This window comes from Mus caroli, unplaced genomic scaffold (assembly GCF_978045245.1).
Source record: "Mus caroli unplaced genomic scaffold, Mus_caroli_1 scaffold_11, whole genome shotgun sequence".
In the NCBI taxonomy this organism is placed as follows: Eukaryota; Metazoa; Chordata; class Mammalia; order Rodentia; family Muridae; genus Mus; species Mus caroli.
The window spans coordinates 11,699,382-11,725,079 of record NW_028227266.1 but is presented as its reverse complement, the minus strand read 5'-3'; the positions used below and the strand labels follow the sequence as shown (position 1 = coordinate 11,725,079).

Here is a 25,698-nt window from a genome sequence, read left to right as displayed (position 1 = left end):
ACTTTAGAGATAAATGAGGAGAAAAATCTATACTTCTGGGTGCTGGTAGGAAAGAGAAATAAAATGAATTAATTCCCTACTGCTCTGGTTAGAGACCATAGACCAACAAAAGTGAGGTTAGATAAGGACGCAGCCATATGTTTGAAGTGTATCAAATTCTATAGTTTTGTCAGCTTTATATGAAGCACAGGGACAGCAAAATGGCTCAGTAGGTAAGGGGGCTTGCTGTTCAAGCCTAATGACCCATGTTCAGTCTCCACATCCCACAGTGGGGCAAGAGAACCAACTCCCACGAGTTGTCCTCTGACTAAGCCTAAGCCCCCTACCAGGCATGCCCTGGGGTACACATCCAGTCTCTGCACTGACAGAAGCTGAAGGACCATTGCCTTCTACACCAGCTTTTGTGCCCATGCTTTTTCTTTTTTCAGTACTGAGAATCAAACTAACACCTCCTCCATCTAAATAAGCACTCTACCACTGATAGCACCAGCTGCTTGTTTAAAATAGGGGCTCATTAAGTTGCCCAGGTTGGAACTCACTTTCTGATCCCCCTGCTTCAGCCTCTAGAGAGGCTTACATGTGTCTAGACCACACCTCTGGCTTATGCATCCCATTTTGCCCCAGGGTATTACTTTGACCCACTTCCTGACACAAGCCATCTCTGAGACACTTATTGCCTTGACCAGCACACACCTTCTGCACCATCTCCATATCCAAATTTCTTTAGAGTGTGCTGGGAAGGCTCCAGGATTCCTGAAAGGCAGCACACGGACCTGCTGGCACAATGTCAGCATCAGATGTGTACAACAAAAGAAAATCTGAAAAAGTAGACCAAGTTGTTAAAGGGAAATGGAGTTATGGTGCTAATGCCCGAGCTTGAAGAGCAGTATGCATATAATTTAGTCATCCCAGGGTCACCATAATGAGCACCTACCAAGCAATAATTATGCACCAGGCCTCTGCTCAGACTTCTATAAACAATTTGTCATGGTGGCACCACAGTGACTCATCCAGTCAGCATCTTCCTAGCATCAGATGTGATAAAGTTCTTTACAGCAATTGATGTGTGCCTTTCATATGGAGGAGATCTGGGAAATAGAAAACAGCACAGCTCTGGGCCTGTGCTGGTCACAAGCACAGCTAAGACCCACACATTATGTATAGCGTAGACTCCTCTCTTTCTCTCTCTCTTTGCAATGAGTGTAGTCAGAGGTGCATATGTATTATTGAATGTCCACTGGACAGACGGCTGATGAAACTGTGTGGAGCACAGAGCAGGGCTTTACCACACTGAATACTGCTGGACCCAGCAGGAAGGGAAGCAGTCTTTAACAGAGGAGAGTTCAATGATAAGTCACAGCCCCATGTGGGGAGTGCTGAGGGAGGGTCATGCTTTAAAAAAAGCTTCCTGGAGGAAGCAGTCTTTGAGATGGAGTGCGGAGGGTAAGACAGTGGAAGAAGTGGGCAATAGCAAGATGAACATGTCCAAAAGCTTGGGTGGGTTGAGGGCAAACCATGCTAAAGAGAGCAAACATCTAGAATGACCCTTGAGTCTGGGAGTTTCAGTGACAGCCAGTCAGGTTCAGGACTTAGGAAAAGATGAAAATGCAGGGTCTGAGGCAGACTAAGAAGGTCTGCAGAGAGAAGCACTAAGAGGTTTCCCACAGGAAGAGAGAGGATTGGACTTGGAGCAGACCATCCGCCTGCAGAGTGGAGAGCAGGAAGTTGCGTAGGGGCCTGGAGAGCCATGTAGAACTGTACTTAGATTAGAATACAGGTGGTTGATTTGGGAGAGGTGGAAGGACATTAGACTCACCCTATTTTAGAAATGAAAGTGACTGTTTTTCTTGGAGACACTATTTCACTGTGTACCTAGTTGGGTCTTGAAGTAGCCATCCTTCTGTGCCAGCCTCCCAAGCAGCTGGAGTGACAGGCGTGCCACTGTGCCCAGCTCTTCTTGAGTTTTCTTCTCCGGCTTTTGTGACCTACTTTGGTGACAGACACAGAGAGCTTACTTTTCACAAACCTCACCATTTACAAGTGTTGTGCCTACTTGTTAAAATCTGTTTGTCGCACCTCACTCCCAGAGAGTGGGGTGCAAGGCCAGCTTTTCAGGAAGGCCCTGGAGACACCGGAAGAGAGCACCACCTCAGAGTATCTCCAAATCCCTCAGAAACACTTGATGTTCCTGTGACAATTTGACAATATCTGAAGAGCTGCAAAAACATCCGTGGCCTGGTGCAGCATCCATGAAAGCAGATCGGAGTCCTGTTCCTGCTCTGCTGTTACGATCGAGTGCCCTTGGCCTGTGTCATGCCACAGCTTTTGCATTTGTGTGCCTTACATGGTCTGCTGTTAGAAAGAAGAAGGGTGCAGAAGCCCTCTCTCATGTCCCCTGGCACATTAGTGCTGGAATTGTGTTTAGGAGAAAAATAAAAGAATAGGAGGAGCTTCCTTCAGGTTAGCTCTGTGAACTGAGGTCAGTGTTAACACAACACAGACATCTGTTATTGTGGCTTTGAACAGCTACACATACAACCCACTATTTGTGTAGGTCTCTAGAACATAAAAATAACAAGAATTACTCATCTGTACACAGCTGCATTCACAGTATACATCCTCCAGGCTTGTGGTGGGCAGTGGTAGCTGTGTGGGTGCAGGGGTGGGGGTGGGAGTGGGGGAATGCCTGCAAGGGTTATAGAGTGATGGCTGGCCATGAAACCTAGAGGATTTCAGAGCTATGAGGAGTGTGTGTGTGTGTGTGTGTGTGTGTGTGTGTAGTGTCAGCCAGAGAGGCACAGCCTCTGTTAGGATTCTTTGAAGTTAGCCCAGTTTAGAGCCCTGAAGCAGGTGACAGTAATGGTTTCCAAGGGTGGCCATGGGTCTGAGCTGGGTTCCTCCCATAAGGACAGAAGGAGCTCTGAGATACTGATGTTTAGCCCTGCTCTCAGAGATGGTGCAAAAGCCAACTCCCTGGGGAGACCCTGATCCCAGCTGGGGGAGCATCACCCCAGATGACAGACACCTACAGTCTCCCCATCTTCTGACAACCTTGATTTCTAATGCCTTTTCTTTGCAGACATGGAGATATATTTATGAACCACACTGAAAACTGGATTGGCTCTCAGTACAGGAAGGTTGTTTATAGGGAATATACAAATGGAGAATTTGTGGAGATTAAAGCTCGGCCACCTCAAGAAGAACACCTTCAACTCCTGGGTATGGAGGATTTCAGACTGTCAGCCCCAAGCATGGGCATCTCTCTTGTTCCCCCTCCCCGCTCCATGCCTAACTCTCACACACCGCAGGATGCTCATCCTCAGGGTAGTCTACCTGGTGTCTCCTACTCTTTCTTGCCTCTCTATTGAACTGAGAAATTTCCCTTTTAAAAGGTTTGATGACTCAGGACATCACGTAGAGTGTCTGTGAGACCTTCTTAAGGTCCTGGTTCACATGTGCACAGTGACATAGAACATACTATAAAACCGAGTAAGAACAAAAAGGACCACCTTGTGTGAGGTGGCTGCCGAGGGTGACAGGTCCTGACCTGACCCCTGGGCCTCAGACCTGACTTGGCATATGATATGCATGGACTCCAGGCTGGCTGGTACCTTAGTTGTGTGGCTGGCCATCAACAATGCCAGTCCAACCTAAAGGATTTTAGAAATGCTTTCTACACCACACTAACTTTTCAAGTGTGGTTTACGCGTGCCAACAGCCTCACAGTGATTAGGTGCTCTCCTCCCCCACCCCGCCATGTTTTGTTGTCTCACCAGCTTGCTTGTCAGTCCACGTGAGCAATCCATGAGTCACACACTGGAGCAGTTAGTATGCACAGAGCTCCAAAGGAAAGGGTTGGGCAGGCTGAGGGGGTGGGGCATGAGGCCAAAGAGCCCAGCTTGATCAGTAACAGAGAGAAATGAGTGACTTACACTGGGGGCAAGTTAGCAGCCCCAGTGTCTCTAGTGTAGAGTGAAGCCTTTTCTGTCACCTGCAGCTTAGAGTGACTTGGACTCTCAGAAACTCACTGGGCACACAACAGGTCCACATCTGTCCGCCACTGCTGTGTGATCTCAGTGGGCACGCACAGTTCAACATCTGTTCACCACTATTGTGTGTCCCATCACATAGCACTGTCAGCGGGAAGGCATCATTTTTAAGCCAGAACAGCAAGGCTTGTGCAGTGGAGTCATGAACAGTAATGATTTAATGTGTGCAAACTGTCTGAACTGGGGCCCTGCTTACTGCTTAAATTCACAGCGGTTTCTTTCTTTCTTTTTTTTTTTTTACTTCTGGAGATAACTATAGTTCAACAAAATGTAAATGTATTATCAAGTTTAGCCATATCTCTTCAAATCAAAGGCAGGCTTGCTTCAGTGCCAAATGAATGGGTGGTGACACACCACTTACCAGCTAATTAAGGGCTTATCTCTGGATGAGTGCAGAACACACCAAATGCTGAAGGGGGAGGGACACTCAGCGATTAGCGGGGAGTCTGCACCACAAAGCTGTGCCTCCACACTAAATCTTGTTGAGCTGTTTCCCTAGCACTGTAAAGCAAGAGGCACTTGGCAAACCTCCCCGCTCCAGCCGATGCGGGGCTCACCTGCATGGACACACAAAAACCAGCTGCTCTCAACAGGAAAGCAAGTGTGCGTGCATGCATGCGTGTGTGCATGTGTGTGTGTGTGTGTGTGTGTGTGTGTGCATGCTGACAACAAACAGTTTAGAGGAGAAAGCCTTTATTTTAGCTCACAGTTCCAGGCTACAGCTGTGAAGTCACAGCAGCTGGAGCCTGAGACAGCTTGATCACATCACATCCACAGCCAAGAGCAGAGAGAAATGAATGCATGCTTAGTGCTCAGCTAGCTTTCTCTACTCTCGGGAGGTCCAAGGCCCCAAACCTGCACCTTTCAGGCTGTCTCCTTATATCAGTTAAGGCCATCAAGACAACCCCCCCCCCCTCCTTCAGGTCAGCCTGATCCAGGCAATCCCTCATTAAGACTCTTCTCAGGTGGGTCAAGTCGCAGTTAAACTACCATCACAATCCACATAATGAGAGGCAGCACTAGACATGCATTAGCAATGACTGTGTTACCATAAATTCCTTCACTACCTACCCACTGATACCCGTCATTAGTAACAGATCTATTTATCAGACATAGGCAATTTCAGGTTCCTTAATGTTTGGTACAGGTATGAGCAATAGTTATTTTTCTGTTGCTGTGAAAAAAACCCACCATGACCAAGGCAACTTATAGAAGAAAGAGTTTATCTGGGCTTACAGTCTCAGAGAGCTAAGGGCCTGTCAGGGCAGGGAGGAGATGGAGCAGGAAGCTGAAAGCTCACATTTTTAGGGCAAGGACAAAACAGAGAGAGCAAACTGAAAACAGTGTGAAGACTTTAATCCTAAAGCCCATCCCTACTGACATACTTCATTAGCAAGGCTCCCACCTACACCTCCCAAACAATGCTAACCAACTGGAGACCAAGCATTCAAATGCCCAAGACTATGGGGACACTTCTCAGGCAACTGACCATAGATTACAACTGAAGCTCTACTGCTCAACAGTAAGAAGAATTTACTGAATACTTGGTCTTGTTGAACAATAATAAACTCTATGATACACACACACACAAACACACACACATACACACACACACACTGCTATTTAATAGTCCTATGGCAACAGTCTTAGTGAACCCATTCTGCTGATAAGGAAACAGATTCTGATCACATGACTCATCCAAGGCCTTCTGTTAAGGGAAGGAAGAAGAACTTGAACTCAGGCTGGTCAGCAAAGCATGGCACGATATTTGTGATATACCTGGTTGTATTTTGTCTTTAGGACCAATGATTCATGCTGAGGTGGGGGACTCCATTCTCATTATCTTTAAGAACAAAGCCAGCCGGCCCTACTCCATTACAGCCCAAGGTGTGGAGGACTCAGACAGTGGAAAACTCCTTAATGTGCCTGTCACAAAGCCAGGTAAGTCACACCAATGGTGAGACACCAGGATCCTGATGAGACAGCAGGATCTCCTTCTCTGGTCTCTGAGGGCCTGGGAGAACTGTCCTCCATGAGTCTCTCTGCCTAGTCTCGGGGTATAAGCTTCTTATCTATCCAATGACCCAGTACTAGAAATAGAGCCCTGTCTCAGATTTCACAGTGTAGTCAGGAGTACTCATGGAAAACACACACTGAGTGCTCCCTTGTTGCAGAAATCATGTTCTACATTTGAAATAAAAAAGAGACAACAAAAACCCTTAATGGATCCATACAACAATCCAACAATGCAGACACTGTTTCACCAGTTCTGAAGTCATTAATAGTAGGGTCCATTGTGGAGTTATGTTACTAAAAAAAAGAAAAGAAAATACACCATCCATTGAACTATATATAACATGTTACAAATTTTGTGATGCATCCTAACTTCAGATATGTTAAATGTGAAAATTTTACCCTTAGAGCTGATGAAATAAGTCTGGTTCTGTCACTTAACAAATGATGAAGCCACAGAATAGCAGATACTAGGCAGGGCCCTGGAGAATGATGACGGAAACCCTGTTTATTTGACTCCAGGACCCGACCTCTTCATCACATATTTCTCTGAAGTGACTAAGATGAGTTGAGGGGTGAGAAGGGAGACAAGATGAACAATCTTGATGGTAACATAGGTTGTACATGATAATTCTAAATGGTGGCCAGGTTTTTAAAAAAATATTCACGTGAAGGTTATTGTATAGTCATAAATATTCAACTCCTCTGAATACATACTAAGAACCCTAGTCGCCGGATTGTGTGGTGACAAATGGAAGGGTTGTTTTTGTTTTTAAAGAAACTGCAACTGTCTTCAGAAGTGGCCATGCTTTTATGTTCCCACCTAGAGTGAGAGGGCCTTCTTTTGCCATATCCTCACCAATATTTTCTGTTTCAGACTTTGGCCATTCCAACAGGTATATGGCGTTATCAACTCATTACTTTAATTTGCAGTGCCCCAGTGACATATGACGTTGATCATCTTTTCATTACATAGGGTAATATGGGTGGCAGAGACAGGAGAATCAGCCAGAAATTCATAGGCTAGCTAGCCTCAAGTATGTCCCACAGCAGAGACAAGAGACCTGCAGCCTCAATAAAGTGGAAGGTGAGAGCTGACTCCTGAGCATTCTCTTCTGACACCACACACACTGTGACACACACCACACACACTCTAAACAACACCCCATCGGGCACATGTACACACATACAGTAACAATAGATGCATTTTAGAAATGACACATAAGCAGACCCTATCAATTAAAAAAAAATCAAACCATTTTATCAGTTACTTTTTATTGCTGTGAAAAAGCACTATGCTCAGAGCAACTTCCAGAAGGAAGTTTATCTGGGCTCACAGCTCCAGTGGAACAAGATCTTTAAGATCAGAGGAGGCATGGTATCAAGCAATTGGAGTGGAAAACTGAGAACTCACCTCTGCAGATGCAAACAGAGCCAGAGCTGACTGAAAGTGGGTGAAATTAGGGACTCTGAAAGCTCACCCTGAGTGACGTGCTTCTCCAGCAAGGCTCCACCTCCTAAGAGGTCCATAACCTCCCCAGAGAGTGTCACCAACAGAGGAACAAGTGTTTAGCTACGGATCACCATAGCCATCTATTCAACAAATGTTTACTGAGCATCTGTACATTGCCAGTGAGCAAACAACAGCTTATTCCAATTTAAATAACACCTCAGCTGCAGCCACTTGCCTTTCTGAAGTTAAATACCAGCTGTTTGCCTCGTCACTCACAAGGCAAAGGGGCGTCAAGGAGACATAGCAGAAATCACACCGGAAGTTGGATTACTGCCCACTGTTAGGTCAGAAAAAGAAAATGAAGTTACATCAGAACACCGCTTCTGTTTTACTTTCTCTGTACACAAGCTAAGGCAAAGGTTTATTGTTCTTACTGGATAGGGATGGGATGCGCATAGTTCAAAGCAACTAAGGACTTGAAACGAGCTTTTAGTGGGGTCTTCTGCAATGTGGCTATCGTGGTAGTTAATAGGAAGATGTTGACTCAAGGCAAGATATGGACCCTACTCATAGGAGTGTGTACATTTGTTATTAAAGCATAAAAAGCCAACTGGGTGTGGTGGTGTGTGCCTACAATAAAAGTACGCAGGAGGGTCAGGTGAGTGTGCTCAAGTCTGAGGCCAATGTCGTCTGTCAGCAACAATGGGAGATGAACCTGTTACCCACTACATGACATTGTTACCTATGACACTCAAAAAGCCCTTTCCAGAAAACGTCATGTGGGGTATAGCAGGGATCATGACTTTTGGATAGAAAAGAATTTCATGATTAGCATGAAGCTACAGTAGAGTTCATTAAGAAAAGGACAGAATACACCTAAGGAGTTGCATGGTGTGGGGGGAGAGCATCTCCAAAGGTAGACTCATGCTCAAAGTATCTTAACCATAGCTATATATATATATATATATATATATATATATATATATGTGTGTGTGTGTGTGTGTGTGTGTGTATATATATGGTTTTGTAGCTTCTGATGTTCAATGATATAATTTTCAACCAGGTTCAAAGGTTAAGCAAAGTTTAAAGATTCAGTTTAAAATGATCTGTTTTGCTTAGCTCTCCTGCTGTGAAGAACTTCTAGTTTTGTTTTATAGATGAAACTGAAAGGTGATTTGTGGCATGCTGTTTTGTTTTATGGAGGGGTGCTGATAAGGCTAAAGTCAAAGGTCACAGGGTGGAAGACATTCTTGAGCCTGGTTCTTTTAGCTGTTGAGGCTCTTTGATTTATCTCTCAGAAAACAAGAGTATTGACTCCACTGAGGTAGCCTCTCCAGTGGATTTTGTTGTTTGTATCAAACCATGTTACTGAGGGTCTTCTTTCCCTTCAGTGTCCCCTTTATCTTTATTTAGTATTGCATAAGGAGACTTTGCTTCAGAAACCAAAAACACAAGCAAAACGTTAACATTTATTGACTATCTGGAGTATAGTACTATCCCATGTCACTTATATAATTTCAATTAATCCTTACAAAAATCGTAAAAGATGGAGACTAACCTAGTTTACCAGTAAGGAAATTATAGATCAGGGAAGCTAAGTACTTTGTCAAATATCAGTTAAATGGAAAGTTTCAGCCAGATGTACCAGTGCATGCTGAGAAGTTGGGGAAGAGGAATGTGAGTTTGAGGACAGTGTAGGTTATATAGCAAGACTCTGCCTGCTCCTCCACACCTGACCACACACACACACATACACACACGCACACGCGCGCGCACACACACACACAGTAGAGATTTGGAATTAGGTCTCCCTTACTCTGGTACCAGCCGCATTGCACAGTCCCGCATGAGACGCTTTCAAAACATTGATGTTTAAATCCCAGCCTCACAATATTCTGACTTCCTTGATCTGTAGGAAGGACTGAGGAGAACTGAGGAGGGAGGAGGACTGAGAAGAGAGGAGGACTGAGAAGAGAGGAGGACTGAGAAGAGAGGAGGACTGAGGAGAGAGGAGGACTGAGGAGAGAGGAGGACTGAGAAGAGAGGAGGACTGAGAAGAGAGGAGGACTGAGAAGAGAGGAGGACTGAGAAGAGAGGAGGACTGAGAAGAGAGGAGGACTGAGAAGAGAGGAGGACTGAGGAGAGAGGAGGACTGAGAAGAGAGGAGGAATGAGAAGAGAGGAGGACTGAGAAGAGAGGAGAACTGAGGAGGGAGGAGAACTGAGGAGAGAGGAGGACTGAGGAGGGAGGAGGACTGAGGAGGGAGGAAGACTGAGGAGAGAGGAGGACTGAGGAGGAAGGAGGACTGAGGAGGGAGAACTAAGGAAAGAGCACTCAAAGGTCCCTGATCATTCTCATCTGTGTAAATGTTAATTTTAACATAAATGAATGCTGTAAATTAATACAGCAGCTCTTTTTATTTATTGTTATTAGTTCCCCAGTAACAAAACAAAGAGACCAAGATTTATTTAATCAAACTTTACTGTAATACCTGCACAGTTAGTGATCTATTTTAATCCTCTAAACTAATCTGGCTACCTCCCAGTCAAAATCTCCATAAAACTCCTCTCTCCTCGAGGCTCAATCTGCCTTCATCTCCTCTCTTATCCCCTGCCCCAGCTGGCGGAAGTCCCATCCTATTCTCTCTTCTGCCCAGCCATTGGCTGATCTGGTTTATTGACAAGGCAAAGAATAAATGATAAGCATTATTTACACAAATTTGAAACAGGAGATTCTTGACATAAGCATTACAATGCCATGCCTGGATTGAAAGGAGATGTGGGCTCAGAGAAATCAGCATTTGAATTACACAAGGATAACCTTTACGCAGTGCACAAAAACATTATGCCTGCACATCTGGCCTCCCTTTTTCTGTTTCTTGGTAAAATATTCTGGCAAAGCAACTTAAGGAAGGAAGGGTGAATTCTGGCTCACAGTTCCAGGTTCCAGGTCATTTCTGGGAAGTCACAGTAGCAGAAACATGAGGTAATGCGTGCATCAATGGTCTTCCTAGGCCATGAGATAATGCCACCCTAAGTTACAGTGGGTCTTCCCACCCCAGTTAACCTAAGCAAGGTATTCATTCCCTCGTGGACATGCTGTAAGGTTAACCTAATCTAGGAAATCCCTCACAGGTGTGCCTGGCAGCGGATCTCCTAGGTAATTAAAGGCCCTCTCAAACTGGCAGAGTAAGTCATTAGGGTACTGGAGGCTAAGACTGAGACCCTCAAGGACAAAGTGTACTGAAGGATAGGCTGGGAAGAAGACACAAAATTCAAGTAGAAGAAATAGTGGACTATGAAATACATCTTTAGGTCCTGAATGCTACTTGACAGTAAAAACAGGCAAACTAAGAAAGGCTGGAGCCTGAGAACACAGAGATAACTTCTCAGTTGGAAGCTATAGGAATCCAGGTGTGAGTTTTATAAGAACGTGTCTGGCACATGAGAAATTATCTCCACTGACTAGAATATTTAAAGATTTGTATTTCTTCGGGTACAACTAAGAGCCAATTTGAATTTTCTCTTTAATTTCAGGAGAAATAAAAACTTACAGATGGAATGTCCCGAAGAGATCCGGTCCTGGGCCCTCTGATCCCAATTGTATTCCATGGGTTTACTTTTCAACAGCAAATTTTGTGAAGGTAAGGTGGAGAGAGGAGCCAGGGTTGCTGCAAGGGGACTATTGGAACCACTCCCATTCTGATGGGCATGTGTGAAAGGGGTGTGACTTAGAACAGGGCTCTCACACTACAGTCCACTGCCAAATCCAGCTGCATATATCCATCAGCACCATCCATGGGTGTAACAGAGGCAGCAGGACACACAAAGATATAAGAACAACACTAACATGTATACAATGCTTTATAACTGTTTTCAGTTTGCTAACTGCTGGTATGGAGATATAAGAATGAAGTTATTTAATTTTCATGCATAGAACATTCAAGATAATTTGAATCACATGAGAATATTCCAGTCTGAAAGGAAACAGGTATCCCACAGGAACAGGAATTTGTTCATGATTTAGAAAATCTTTTCCTTTCAATTACATTTATGTATGTGTGCATGAACACAAATGCATGGCATAACACATATTTAAAGGTCAGCAAAGCAGTCAGTTCTCTCCTTCCACTATGTGGGTCCCAGCAATAAACCTGGGCCATTAGGCCTGGTGGCAAGTGCCTTTCCTGGCTGAGCCATCTCATCTCACTGACCCATCTGTTCATGTTGAATGACGTCCAGGGCTCAGGACCAGAAGCACATCCCAAGCTTAACTAAAACTATGGACCCTCTGGATCATAGTCTGAGAAATAACAACTAAAGACTCAATGATAACTTTGAGTCATGTACCTGTTGACACAAAACTACAGTAGTGTTTAATCATACGTCATAAACCAAAGTCCAAACCAGAATCATATTCCATGCAAAATATAGTCATTTTTTTTTCCTTCTGCACACGTTTATTGGGAGAGCTTGATTGTAGAGGCAAAGAGACACCAAGCCCAGAACTGGTGCTGCTTATATAGGCCTAGGAGAGGCATGTCTCACACCCGGATTGGTTATGCATGGGTTATGCTTACCACCTATTTGCATGTCTACATCTGATTGGTTAACTTGTCTCTCATCTAATTGGTTAACTTGTCTCTCATCTGATTGGTTAACTTGTCTCTCATCTGATTGGTTAACTTGTATCTCATCTGATTGGTTAATTCTCAAAACCTTTTAAAGTGAGGAGTTATCTTCTCCCTTTTCTTAGTAGTATATTAAATATTATGAATAATGTTCTAGAGTTTATAAGCACACAGATTACTTGGAAAAATAAATTTGTATATGAGAAGTGTGGAAAGCTTGTTTATTCAATTATGCATGGCAAACATACTAAGTACTTGTGATATACAAATTACAGCTGTCAGTGGAGTGAGCCAGGCCAGAGAAGAGAGTGTCTAAATTAGGATAGTGACACTTGGGATGGGGTGTCACATTAAGTTGCTCGTTGAACTTGGTTACTTTTTCCATCCAGGATACATACAGTGGTTTGATGGGGCCTCTGATCACATGTCGAGAGGGGGTGCTGAACGAAAAGGGAAGAAGAAGCGATGTTGACTATGAGTTTGCACTGTTGTTCCTGGTCTTCAATGAGAATGAGTCATGGTATCTGGATGACAATATCAAGAAGTATCTCAATAAAGATCCACGGGATTTCAAGCACACAGACGACTTTGAAGAGAGCAACAAAATGCATGGTATGCAGGGTATGAGCCAGAGAGAAGACTGTTGGCGAGATGTCCATGAATGGCACCCCAGCCCCTTCTCTGAGCTCTTGTCTTCCCCCAGGGATGTCTGGAAATAGCCTTCGGAAGCCCTTTCCAGACCAAACCAGCCTAGCCATTATGGCTCTGATGGAACTATTTAGGGACAGCTATTGCTGAATGCTGAGATCTTTAAGCTGTGAAGGAGTAATTTAAAAAAAAAAAAGACTAAACTGTGACTTATTGATAAGTTTTAATGTGACTCCTTCACAGCTTCTGTGTAGTCAAAATTAAGGGTTTGGTTTAATTCTCTGGGACATGAAATGTCACTCAAGAATTTCATTTTAATGTGTGTATGTTACAGAATTAGGTCCCTCTTATAGCTTGCCTTTTATAGCTCGAGCAGGAGTGGTGCATTTGAACAGACATGTGCACCCTCTCTCATCAAGAGGTACTTTTACAGCTGGGCCTTGATCCGGGCCACGAAGCTGTTGATGTGAACACATTGGCCAGCTCCCCACTCAGACCCACTTTCTTTCCTGTCTCAGAAGTTTCTTAGTTTGATCTTGGTTTTCAGCAAATGGAACTTACATGGTTGTGCCATGATGCACAGAGTGTAAAATTAGTAGGAAGTTGGAGCAAGGTCACCACTGTACAACCCAGCTCGCTTTGGTCATAGTGAGGTCCATTCAGTCTGCAGGACACTATCTTTTTAGAGACTCAGTTATCCTTAGAAAGTGAAACATTAAGAACACAACAGATAGGGCTGGAGAGATGGCTCAGCGGTTAGGAGCACTGGCTGCTTGCTCTTCCTGGGTTCGAGTCCCAGCAACCATATGGTGGCTAACAACCATCTGTGATGGGATCCGATGCCCTCTTCTGGTGTGTCTGAGGACAGCTACAGTGTACTCATATAAATGAAATAAATAAATCTTTCTTTAAAAAAAAAAGAACACAACAGACACAGATTCAACAGACACAGATTCAAATAGAGTCAGAGTGTGTATGTATATATTTAAATATACATAATATATATAAGAATATATTTGACTCATCCATTACATATACATATGCTTTACACACATATCTACGAGATTCTCTGTGGTTTTGTCTGCTCATGTATAGAATGGAATAAATCTAAATCTAACTTCTCACCAGCACACTGTCTGCTTCTTAAAGAAGCATGAGGAATAGTTGAAGAAGCACACAGTCACTCAAGATACAGCTGTCAAAGACAAACTTGGATGTTTCTTTCCCCAATCCTTACATGTGAAGATTTCTTGGTTATCTGAATTTTAGATCTAGAATAGTGGGGCCACTGCAAGTGTGAGTGGTTGGCACCTACCTACTGGGCAGATAAGAATTCTAGTGGCCTTGAATCATTACTACCATAAGCAGTACCTGTCCTCCACTGACTGAGGGTATTCTGTCTTCATCTTCTTAGCCATTAATGGAAAGATTTTTGGAAACCTCCCTGGCCTCATAATGACAGAAGACTCAATGACTAACTGGTATCTGCTGGGCATCGGAAGTGAAGTGGACATACACACAATCCATTACCATGCAGAGAGCTTTCTGTTCAAAGTAAGTACGGAACAGTGCTCAGATGGACTTTGAAGGAACATTCAATGCATCTCTGACAGGAATGGGCTTAACTGGCACTAAGTCCTATGGCAGGCTCACATTAAAGAACAGAACAGGGTGGCCACACCTTCTTCTGGTGGGTATTTCTGATGTCTGTATCATTTCTTGTAACCCACCAGCCTCTCTGAGTTTCAGATGAGAGTTTTACCATCAGAAGTCTGGTTATAATTGTCTCCACCCTGGAGTTTGTGGTTAACACTTTATATGAACTCTCATAGGGTTTGGGGATTCCCCTGCTCCTTCCCTCCCCTCCCATCCTCTCCCCTTCCCTCCCATTCCTCCCCACTTCCCCTTCCCCTTCCCTTCCCCCTCACCTCCTATTATTTCCTTCTTTCTTTCCCTGTTCTCCCATCTCTCTCTCTTTTTCTCCTTGACTAGTTAACCAAGTAGTCCTATCTAGTAGAAGGGATCTTTTGAGCTCCAGCTTGGGCCGCTTCACCTTGACGATTGCCCCAGAGAGCTGGGATTCACCATGGGTGACCTTTTGCCCTGTGGGCAGTGCCAACTACAGAGCAGAATCACCCCCTGAGCTGTTTAAAGAACACGCCTCATGTATGTTCAAGGATAAAGTCCAAACAGTCTGTCAGCCCAGGTTCTGGTGCTCTTTACAAGGGTATGGAGAATATAGCCAGATCTGATAGATACGTGAGGACGCAGGACCAGTTCATGCTATTATACAGGGGTCAACTGCAATCCACTGAAACATCTGTTCCAAAGCACACCGACTGTTAACAAACAGTAGTTTTCAGAATGTGGCTTTTTCAGCACACACTTGAAATGTTAGATGATAAAATTGTAAAATTGTAAAAATTTCATCACACATTGTGTATATTTAAATGAAGATTTAATTCACACGGCACAAATTCCCACTTAATTTAAGATTCTGAGTATTTGTAAGCACAAGCAGAGGTCCAACCAGCCATCAAAGCAGAGGCTCTCCCTCATCGCCCACCCAGCCTCAGCTTCCCATCACCCCCGTAGGTCACTCCAGTGACCAAGCTGAACATTTGGTGAGTACTGCTCTATTTCTGTCTCTGCTGTGATCTGGATGTGTTTCCCAAAGCCACAGGCTGGAGACTTGATCTCCAGTCCTAGCACGTGGCAGGCGGGGCTTGATGGCAAGTGGTCAGTTTCAGGATCGAGTCCTCAAGAATAGAGAGACACCAATCATATTTCTGAGGCTGCAAGCTTGAACTCTTGCTTTCTACATTGTATCCTTGTGCCCTTAGCCATGGGACAGTGCAACAAAAAAGTGCCTCCTGGGTCAGGCCCCTTCATCTTGACTTCCAGCCTCCCAAACTGCAAATAAATTATTCCTCTTCCTGGACCTGCAAAATGGCTCATCAGGCAAAGATGCCTGCCCTGCAGGCTGATGACCTGAGTTTGATCCCTGAGGACCCCCAGTGTAAGGAGAACCAATTCCTGAGAGCTGTCCTCTAACCTCCACACAAGCACTATGGTGTCCATATGTGCACACATGCATGCGCGCACACACACAGGCAAAATAAAATATTAAATTCTAAAAACAAACTAAGCATAATAAATTTCACAGATTATGATGATGTATGGAGTTTCAATATTGTGAATATATATTATGTAGAAAGAAGCCATGCAGCTTGCAATATCTCCAGTCCAGCAGAGGAGTTCGGCTGCATGCATCTCCTATGTGTGACAAGTTTGTTTCACTTGATGGACACAGCAATTTATTAATTTTTCCAATAAGACACATGACAGGGGTTCCAAGGAGGGTTAAAGTTATAAACAGATGCATATATCTTCGAATCTACTTTTATTTCCTTGAGAAAATGTGCAGAATTGCTAAGCCATGTGGCAAATGTACGTTTCTGACTGCCCAGCTGTTGCTGATGAGGTGGTACACTCTGTCCTTCCCCACAGAGATACACTAGTGCTTTCATGCTCTGGCCATACCTGTGCCTGGGATTTTGCTGCTTTTTGTCCCTGTAGGCCAGTTTACTCTTTACTAGCTATCTCTTACACTGAACATTGTCTTGAGTTTCTACCTGCCATCTCTACATATCCTTTGGTGAAGTTTGTAAGTTTTGTGTCTTTCTGTGTTTTATTTTTAACTAATCCATGAAAGTCTAATTTATGCATCTTTCTGGGCTACAGTGTGGTATTCCCATTTATGTACACACTGAATAATACGCAAATAAATCATTGCATAAATAATATGCAAGTCAGAATGAAGCCATCTTGCTCTCCTCAAATGTCACAGTCATGTCATTGAGCTTTTTAAGTATGCAGTACGAGCTCATTATCTGTAGTCAGCCCACCATATAAGACAACAGCAGAGCTTCCTGCTTCTGACTGTACCCATTGCTCATCTCTCTCCATTCCTGCCTCCCCTACGCTTTCAGCCTCTAAAAACAACCACTGTACACTCAGTGATTACTTCTGAGGTCTTTTTTTAAAAAGATTTATTTACTTATTTTATGCATATGAGTACACCATTGCTCTCTTTAGACACACCAGAAGAGGGCACCAGACCCCATTACAGATGGTTGTGAGCCACCATGAGGTTGCTGGAAATTGAACTCAGGACCTCTGGAAGGGCAGTCGGTGCTCTTAACCTCTGAGCCATCTCTCCAGCCCGAGATCAGCTTCTTTGCAGGCTACTAAGAAGCATTTATTTAAATCAGAGTAAAGTCAGGGAGTTCGAAAACATTCTTTGGCCTCCAGTTCCTAGAAGAGCCTGTTTAGGATCGCTCTTACTTCTTTATGTCTGTGATAGAAGTTGCAATGAAGCCACTTGGACTTCTTGGAAAGTGGTAATATGATTGGTGTTGTTTTTAGAATCAATATTATTCATGCTGCCCACTTCTTTTTTCCTTTTCAAAAGTTTATTTTCTGGGCCAGAAGTGGTGATGTGCACTTTTAATCCCAATACTCCAGATAGATAGATGATAGATAGATAGATAGATAGATAGATAGATAGATAGATAGATAGATAGATATTATACGTGTGTGAGCTTTTGCCTGTATGTATGTTTGTACACATATGGGTATGCCTGGTGGCCCCAGAGTCAGAAAAGGGCACCAGATCCCCTGCAATGGAGTTATAGATGGTTGGAACTGTACCATGGATATACTAGAACTTGAGTCCAGGTCTTCTACGAGAATAAGTAGCCTTAACCACAGAGCCGTCTTTCCATTCACCTCCTATTTCTCCTTGAATGTTATTTCATAGTTGTTGTTGTGATCATAAAAAGAGAAAGGAAGTATAAGAATATGTTCTATGGGGGTGTGGTGAGGTCTGGGGGAAGGTGGTGCCTCGGCTAGCTCATGTGAAGGCACCACCCCACACACCAGGGACCAGCCACACGACCATATAGCATAGAATAGAGATTATTTAGGGCATGGGGAAGGTGTTAAGAGAGTAGTAGAAGCAGAGAAAGGCAGAGAGAAGGAGAAAGTAGAGAAGAAGAGGCTGGTTATGACCATGTGGAGAGAGGGGGAAGGGAATGGGGAGAGAGGGGGACCAAGGAGGCAAGAGGCAAGAGGCAAGAGAGACAAGAGAAGCAAGAGGAAGGGGCAAGCAGCCCCTTTTTTAGTTGGCCAGGCCTAACTGGCTGTTGCCAGGTAACTCTGGGGAGGAGCTTACCTGGCTGCTGCCAGGCACTGTGAGGGTAGAATCTAGACAGAATACCAACAGTTGTGAGCTTTCCAATTGTTCACAGTCTATAAATTGTCATCTCTTAACACAGAGCTGTTTGTTTGCAATATTTGCTTTTCACAGTAAGATCTTAGTGGTGTTCATCTTCCTACCTCATATCCGTGGTTTCTGTCTCTCTCTCCCCACCTCCCCCTCCCATTGGTCAATCTGTCAGAGGAGATTTGCAGTCCTGCTTATTGATGCATAACAAAGCATTCTATAACTCAGGTGCTCCGAACAGCAAACACTTAACTATTGTGTTCTTTTTGGATCAGAACTCTGGAGGAGTGGCCTAGTTGGATTGGAGTTAGTGTCCCTCATGAGGCCTGGCTGGGCCAAGTAGTTGTCAATGGCTTGACCGGAACCACAGACTCCATCTTCAGGCTCACTTAGGTGTCTGTGACTGAAGGCTTAATTTCCTCATCTTGTGGGTGTGATGAGGGAGCCAGCTTCACCCAGACTGACTAATCTAAAAGACAAGAGAGTAAGAGAAGAACATATCAAGTATGTCCCTTATAGCTTTCTTATCCAAAGGAATGCTTCTTTGATCATATACGTTATTGCACACACAGGCTAACCTCATACAGCTTAGGAGGGAAGCATGGAGATTATAAGTATCAGCATAGGAGGGTTTGAGGCCATTGGAGACAGTGGTCACTGCAAGTTTATCAAAGTGATCTGTTTTAAAAAAAACAGCTTTACATTTTCTTTCTACTTTTTTTCTCCTTTCACTTTCACAGATAGATAAGTCCTACCGAGAAGACGTATATGATCTCTTTCCTGGGACATTTCAAACCATTGAGCTGTTTGCTGATCACCCAGGGACGTGGCTTCTTCACTGCCATGTGTCCGACCACATTCATGCGGGCATGGAGACCACCTACACTGTCCTCAGGAACATAGGTACTGTTTGTCAGTGATGCTAGCTCATGGCACCAATCTTCCTGTAGACCTGGAAATCAGGAGGCATGAGAAAAACACAGGTACAAACCCTGACGGGCTCAGAGTCAAGTGAGAGAGACAGATACATGGATATGTGATCACGGTGGAGGAAGACAGACAAAAATAGAATGCAGAGCACAGGGTCCAGGGGCAGTAGCAGGAGGGTGTGTCTGATGTCTGGGTCATGAGCTTACAATGTCATGATTTAAAGAGGGCTCTCAGTGGATGAGCAGAGATAGGGAAGCTGAGGGGGGCATGATACTTGACACTGGTGTGAAATAGCTCAGTAAGAATGCAAGAAAGATGAAGAAAGATGACAGAACTGGAAGGGTAAAGTTCTTACTGGTAAAAGATGACTTTCATGTACCACGGACAGGTCTTCTTTTAGAAACAGTTAACTTTTTATTTATTTATTTATTTATTTATTTATTTATTTATTTATTTTTTGTGCAGACAACAGGATTCCATATTCTACCAAGACGCCTTCTGGAGCAGGATCTCATGCAGTCACAGTGCCCTCCCAGGGTAATGACATCTATGAATCATTGCTGTGGTTGTGCTTCAGTGTTTTATTCCCAGGGAAAGGCAGGTATCTGATGCCTCACTTTTCTTTCCCACAGAACAACCAGGCAAGGAAGAGCTCTATTTCTTTGGCAAGAATCTGCGTCCAAGAGGAGCTAAGGCAGCCCTGGTCATCCTTTTCATCCTGGGACTCCTCCTTCTAGTGGCCACCGTGGTTCTCGCCCTCAGACTCCGATCTTCAAGGAGGCAGATGGCTTACAGGGAAGTCCAGTCCTGTGCACTCCCCACGGATGCTCTGTGAATGCTCCGACTCCCTGCTCAGCAGGAGCGGGTCAGGTTCCACAACTGGACGCACAGTAGCTAACAGAAACGGGACCGATGCATTGTTCACCAAGGAACTTGGACACTGTATCCTAGATCAGGCTTCTGGACCTCTAGAATGTGTCATCCAAAGCAATGTGCTTTATTTATTTATTTTTTAACTGGCTGTGAATGATTCTCAGGTATAAAACACACAACAAAGGAAAATGCACTGGATTGAGAGCGCTGCTGACCCTCAGTCTGCTGTGAACAACTGGGAGGTTACCCTCTGGAAGATGTTTTCACTGACTTAAGTCAAACAACGCTGCCTCGGCTAGCCCAACGTTCTAGATGCGTAGCTTCTAGAAAACATTAGAGTGCCATGGACATCTGTCTGTCTGGAGTCACACTGGTGCTAAACATGGAACTGGTGTCACATGAAACTGTGCCCTCAGTTGTTCCAAGGTGGACAAGCTCCCGAGGAGTTTGTGGGAGGTCCAAGTCCATCTGCACTGATGGAAGTGGGATCTCCTGAATCCTCCGGAGACCCCCCAGTAGTTCTCCTGACCTTCCTCCTCTAACGCAGAGAGCCACGCATTGTTTGTTATACATACCAAAGCTATACGGTTATTTATTTCATTGCTGCTGATTTTAATTCAACCTGTAGGAATACTTGAATGTTTACAATTCACTTCATGCTACATTTTTACCATGTGTCTCCTTGGCAACGCCTGTACTTTCAAAAATTGACTACAGCATTTTTTATTTCAGGCTGCAGGAGGGCTAAAATCAGTGGAGAAGCAGGCTTGACTTCTTCCTCATAAGCCAGAGGCTCCCTGTCTCTGCCAGAATCTCGACTCTCACTTTTCATTCATTTAGGGGGCATTTTTCCACATCTGCATCTTCTATGAAAGTTATGATTTCATCATATGAGGGGTAGCAGGAGGCATATATCAATGCAACTGATTGACAAGGAGGAGAAAGGACCTTTAAAATCCTGCATTCTCTGCTTGTTAAAGACAAGACCTCTGGCGGGGGGCGGGGGGCAGCTAGAAAAGAGTAGCCCTGGTATTTCTTAAACCATTAAATCAGTGTTAGAAATTAGAAATATAGCTGCCAAGACACACACAAATGTAAAATGCTTAACAACAGAACTAAACCTATAAGAGCACAATGCACCCTCTCTTTAGGCTCCCTAGACATTAGATGTAAGATTGATAAAAGCAACATTGTTTATTATAGACTGGGAATTCTACCTTAGCTCAGGGCAAGCTGCCCTGGGATGCTGTTGCCAGACACATGACGTTAGAGCACTGCCTTTGCGGTGGGTCACTTGAATGTCCAGGTGAACAAGTAGGACCTAATAAATACTCTGGTGAAGGGATCTTTCATGCTTTTAAACATTATTATTATTATTATTATTATTATTACTGGTGGGGGGAAATTGATAGAAGCCATAGTCTTAGGTAAAATGATGCAACCACTAATAGTTGTTTGTAGTTTGCTTGACCGCATCGTCAAACAGTGGACCCAAATGACTCTGAATTCCAGCCTGCTAACTACTGACAACATGATTGCGTGGCTTATTGAACTACCTGCTCTGTGGAGTTCATACGTGGGAGCTGCACAATTGCACAGAAGCAGGGCAAGCATCCATTACTTATCCTTACTATGTCAAAGACTGTTTAGTTATAAAAGGTTTTTTGCCCTTTTTCATTTAGTTTTTTTTTTTTTTAATGAAAACAAACCACAAGTAGTTTTGTTTCACTATTTCTCTTTTTAATAAAGTTTCACACATGGCAATTTATATACATTTGTTTTCACTCAAAATTACCTGTTATTATAGGGTGTGTGTGTGTGTGTGTGTGTGTGTGTGTGTAGTGGTTGAAACAGAACTATCTTAGATATTTATCCATCATGACTAAGTCAGTTGTACCTATTAAAGGAACAGAATTACATCTCACCACACATTATAATATGGCTGGCTGCTCCTGTGTGGTTCTTTCCATAATGTTTCCTCCTCTGAGCTAGCCACCATGTCCTTTCCTCACTGTGGAGGAGGAGTTCTTGCTCCTGGCAGGGCCAGGCTCTTTCCACTTTGCCCTGGCCCTCACCTCAATCTGCTTTCTCAAAGATTGTCCCACCTCTCTTTCATCAGTTTCTGCCTTCCACATCATTCTATGAGGTAAGTCACCAGCCATGTCCACCAATGGGGCATGTCCACCATTAACAGTGGAGAGCAAGGGGCATTCTTCCCCAACTCATAACCCAGCGTCTCCTGCCGGCAAGGAGTCGGACGAGAGGAGAGAGGTCCCAGGCCTGCCAGGGTCTCTCCGGGGCTGAGTAGGATGATGAGGGTTGATGGCCCAAAAGAAACACACCTGGGCGGGGAGTCTGTCAAAGCAGGAACTCAACTTTACAGCATCAGCCTCTTGCTTATATAAATTTGGAACATAGGGAGGGGGATTTTTGGTGGCGTAAGATGACGTAGGAGGCAGGGAAGGGTGGCAGAGGGTATGGAGTGACTGACAGAGCCAATGGCAAAGCTCTACATCAGCAATGGTGGGCAGAGGCAGGGCCAAACAGGTCTTGTTGAGTCACCCCGATATGGAAGTGACTGAGACAGGTCTCAAAACTTGAGCCAGGCTTAGGCTGTCCCACAAGGCCGCAGAAACTTGAGCCAGGCTCGGGTTTGTCCTCAAGGCCCAAACCAGGGCCAAAATGGAGCCAAACAGTCTCTCTTTAGTGTAGAAAGTAAAGAGCTGCCACAGCTGTACTGTCTGACCCCAAGGACTCTTTATGCTCCATCAATTGCTTGAAATCATCCAACGGTCAGTAAGCCGAGCCCTGTGCCCTAAGCAGGCATCATCATGAGGATATTCACATAGCGTTTCCAGAGGTGTCTCCACCTTTATCTTACATCCCAGTCTTGAGCCTTCTGGACAATAAGTCCTCGAGCTCTGCAGCACGACTCCCGAGCCAGCTTTCCTCCTTCCAGGGCTGAGACTTCTCACCGACCCTCTGTTATTGTCACGGTAAGCAAGGCTCCTGAAGGTTCCATCCCCTCATCCCAAAGCTCTGAATGAGATCTTAGAAAGTGTATTTGAAGGCGAGTGGTAAGCTAAGGATCTTGTTGATGATGAACAGTTTATCTCGGATTATCCTTAAACGTAATCAAGTATCCTTATAAAAGAAAAGCAATTGTTGGGCATGTGGCGCAGTGGAAGAGCTCTTGCCTACACTGTACAAGGTCCCAAGTTCAATCCCCAGTCCTACAATAACGATAAACAAATAATGATAATATATAAAATGATAAAGCAGGGTATGATGACTCTATCTTTAATCTGAGCACCTGAGAGTCAGAGGCAGAAAAATCTTTGTGAGTTTGAGGGCAGCTTGGTCTATATAGTGAGTTCCAGAACAGCCAGGACTACACAGAGAAACTGTGTCTCAAAAACAAATAAAGTACATTTAAATATAAGATAATATAAAAATAAGGTTGTGTATGTGTGTGTGTATGTGTGTATGTGTGTGTGTGTGTGTGTGTGTGTGAGAGAGAGAGAGAGAGAGAGAGAGAGAGAGAGAGAGAGAGACTACAGAAGATTTGGGCCAGATTAGACCAGATTAAAAGTAGAGAAAGGCAGGTTTATTAAGAGGCAGCTCTCACTGATCTCACAGGTGGAGGCCAGTAAAGTCGCACATGTAGCCTAAAGCAAGGGGTTTATAGACTTTAGGTGAGGAGTGGTGCCATGTTCAGCTAGGAGCTGGGATTGTGTTCATACATGGTCAAAAGCTGAGCCCCTCGATTAGTTCCCTTGGGTGGGTTGTGGGAAATGCAGAGACAAGAGTGGTGACATATTAGCCTGGAGGAGTGTCCTCCAAGTGGGCAGGGGAGGACAAGGTTAGGGGAAGGAGGGTATACGTCGTTTTCCAGCTGTACAGGCAGTGAGCAGGGGTTCTAGCCTAACAAAGACCACTGAAGTGAGACACTACTCTCCTGGCTTCTGGGGCAGAGGAAGGACCAAAAAACGCAAGGCACACGGCCGGCCGGAGAAACTGGAAAGGTCTCAGTTGCACTTGCAGGGTCTCCTGAGAGATGTCTGCACTTGCAGCCCTTTTTGCATCCATCCCCACAGTCTGAACTTCACCTGTATGCTAATTCAGAATGTGTTCTCCAACCTTGGCTTTGATTGCAGGTCCACAGGTTTGGCAGGGGCATTGCAGCAGCTCCCTGCACAAAGCCAATCCTGTCCCTTCCATCTACAAAGCTGTCTGCTGCTATGCTCCCCCAGATCTGATCAGGTCACTTCCTGGCGAGTACTATAACCTCTTCCCATTACACTCCAGTGCTCCAGATTCTGGGTCTCTGTGGCCTGGTGAAGGCTGTGCCCACCTCTCCAGCTTCCTGGGTTCTCTGCTCCAGGAACTCCTGGGAGTTCTTGCCTCGTTTGGGCCTTTGCATTTGCTCCTCTCCATGCCCTTTAGTCTGTTCCCTTTGCCCTCTCCACATCCCACTTTTCTTCCTTAGGGTTTCTGCTTTAGACACGAGTTTCTCAGACTGCTTTTTCCAATGTGACCCCCACTTCTGTTCTGTCCCATCTTCTGTTCTGTCCCATCTCCCGTCTTCTCCTTTGTAGCACTAATCAAAGCATGTAATTTCTGTCTGTTAGCTCAAGTTTTGTCTGCATATTGGCTGGCATGAAGGTTCCCTGGAAGTGAGACCTTCTGACCTGTACTGCTCGCTGCTGCACCTACACTGCAGGCCATCATGTAGTGCAGGGCAGTCACTCAGCAAATAGTACTTGAATATTCACACAGCGCAGCCAGTCTGACGAGCTTGACTATTTTGGCTTTGACGGTTCTCATTGCTAAAGATCTTGTAATCAGATGGCAAGCATGGCAAGCAAGCAAAACCAAGTTTGGGGAGGCTGGCTGTAAGAGCACACCCCACCATGGATCACTTTGTAGCCAAGAAGGGATTGGGGCAGGGAAGACTTGATGTCCCCAATACTCCTTATAATTATCATAAGGCAATGTTATTTAAAAAAAAAATTAGAGGACATGAGAAATGTGCCCCCCCCACCACATGCACAATTGATTCCGTAGTGGTTCATTATTGGAACCAATGCACAATTCTATTGCAAGATGACACTGAAGAACTTGAATAGAGGAGTGTGGGTATATGAGAACTCTGAATCATTTGCCCACATTTTCTGAAAATCTGAAAATAAACTAAAATCAAATTGAAATCTGGAGTTAGGGAGATGGTTCACTGGCAAAGCAATTGTCATACAAATATGAGAACCTGTGTGCAGCAATGAAAGGAGCCGGGTGTGGCATGTGGCCGTGATGGCAGCTGGGGAGATAGGGGCAAGGGGGACCTGCCACTTGCTGGCCAGCTTGTCTTGCTCCCCGAGCTGATGAGCTTCAGCTTCAGAGAGCAAGAGACCTTGTCTCAAAAATGAAATAAAATAAAAGAAAGTAAAATAAAGCCGGGCGTGGTGGCACACGCCTTTAATCCCAGCACTTGGGAGGCAGAGGCAGATGGATTTCTGAGTTTGAGGCCAGCCTGATCTACAGAGTGAGTTCCAGGACAGCCAGGGCTATACACAGAAACCCTGTCTCGAAAAAAGAAAGAAAGAAAGAAAGAAAGAAAGAAAGAAAGAAAGAAAGAAAGAAAGAAAGAAAGAAAGAAAGAAAGATAAAATAAGCTGGGGAGTGATAGAGGAATATCACTCACATAGACCTCTGCTTTCCACACAGAAACAAACTTTACACTAAAACCTAGGGTCTATTTTGAAAAATAAAATAAAGTAAAACACTTTGGCCATACTTTCACTTGACATGTTAGAGT

The 25,698-nt window shown here is 44.4% G+C and overlaps 1 protein-coding gene across 1 annotated transcript in view; it reads left to right on the top strand.

The window, feature by feature from the left end:
• Hephl1 (hephaestin like 1) overlaps positions 1-19,845 on the top strand; it is a 59,980-nt gene extending 40,135 nt beyond the window's left edge. Inside the window, exons 13-20 of the mRNA XM_021173073.3 lie at positions 3,080-3,219; positions 5,850-5,990; positions 11,052-11,158; positions 12,535-12,757; positions 14,208-14,347; positions 18,821-18,983; positions 19,476-19,547; positions 19,643-19,845. Of these exons, the coding sequence (XP_021028732.1) occupies positions 3,080-3,219; positions 5,850-5,990; positions 11,052-11,158; positions 12,535-12,757; positions 14,208-14,347; positions 18,821-18,983; positions 19,476-19,547; positions 19,643-19,845 (1,189 nt within the window). The remainder of the gene's footprint in view (positions 1-3,079; positions 3,220-5,849; positions 5,991-11,051; positions 11,159-12,534; positions 12,758-14,207; positions 14,348-18,820; positions 18,984-19,475; positions 19,548-19,642) is intronic.
• The last annotated feature ends 5,853 nt before the right edge of the window (positions 19,846-25,698 follow it).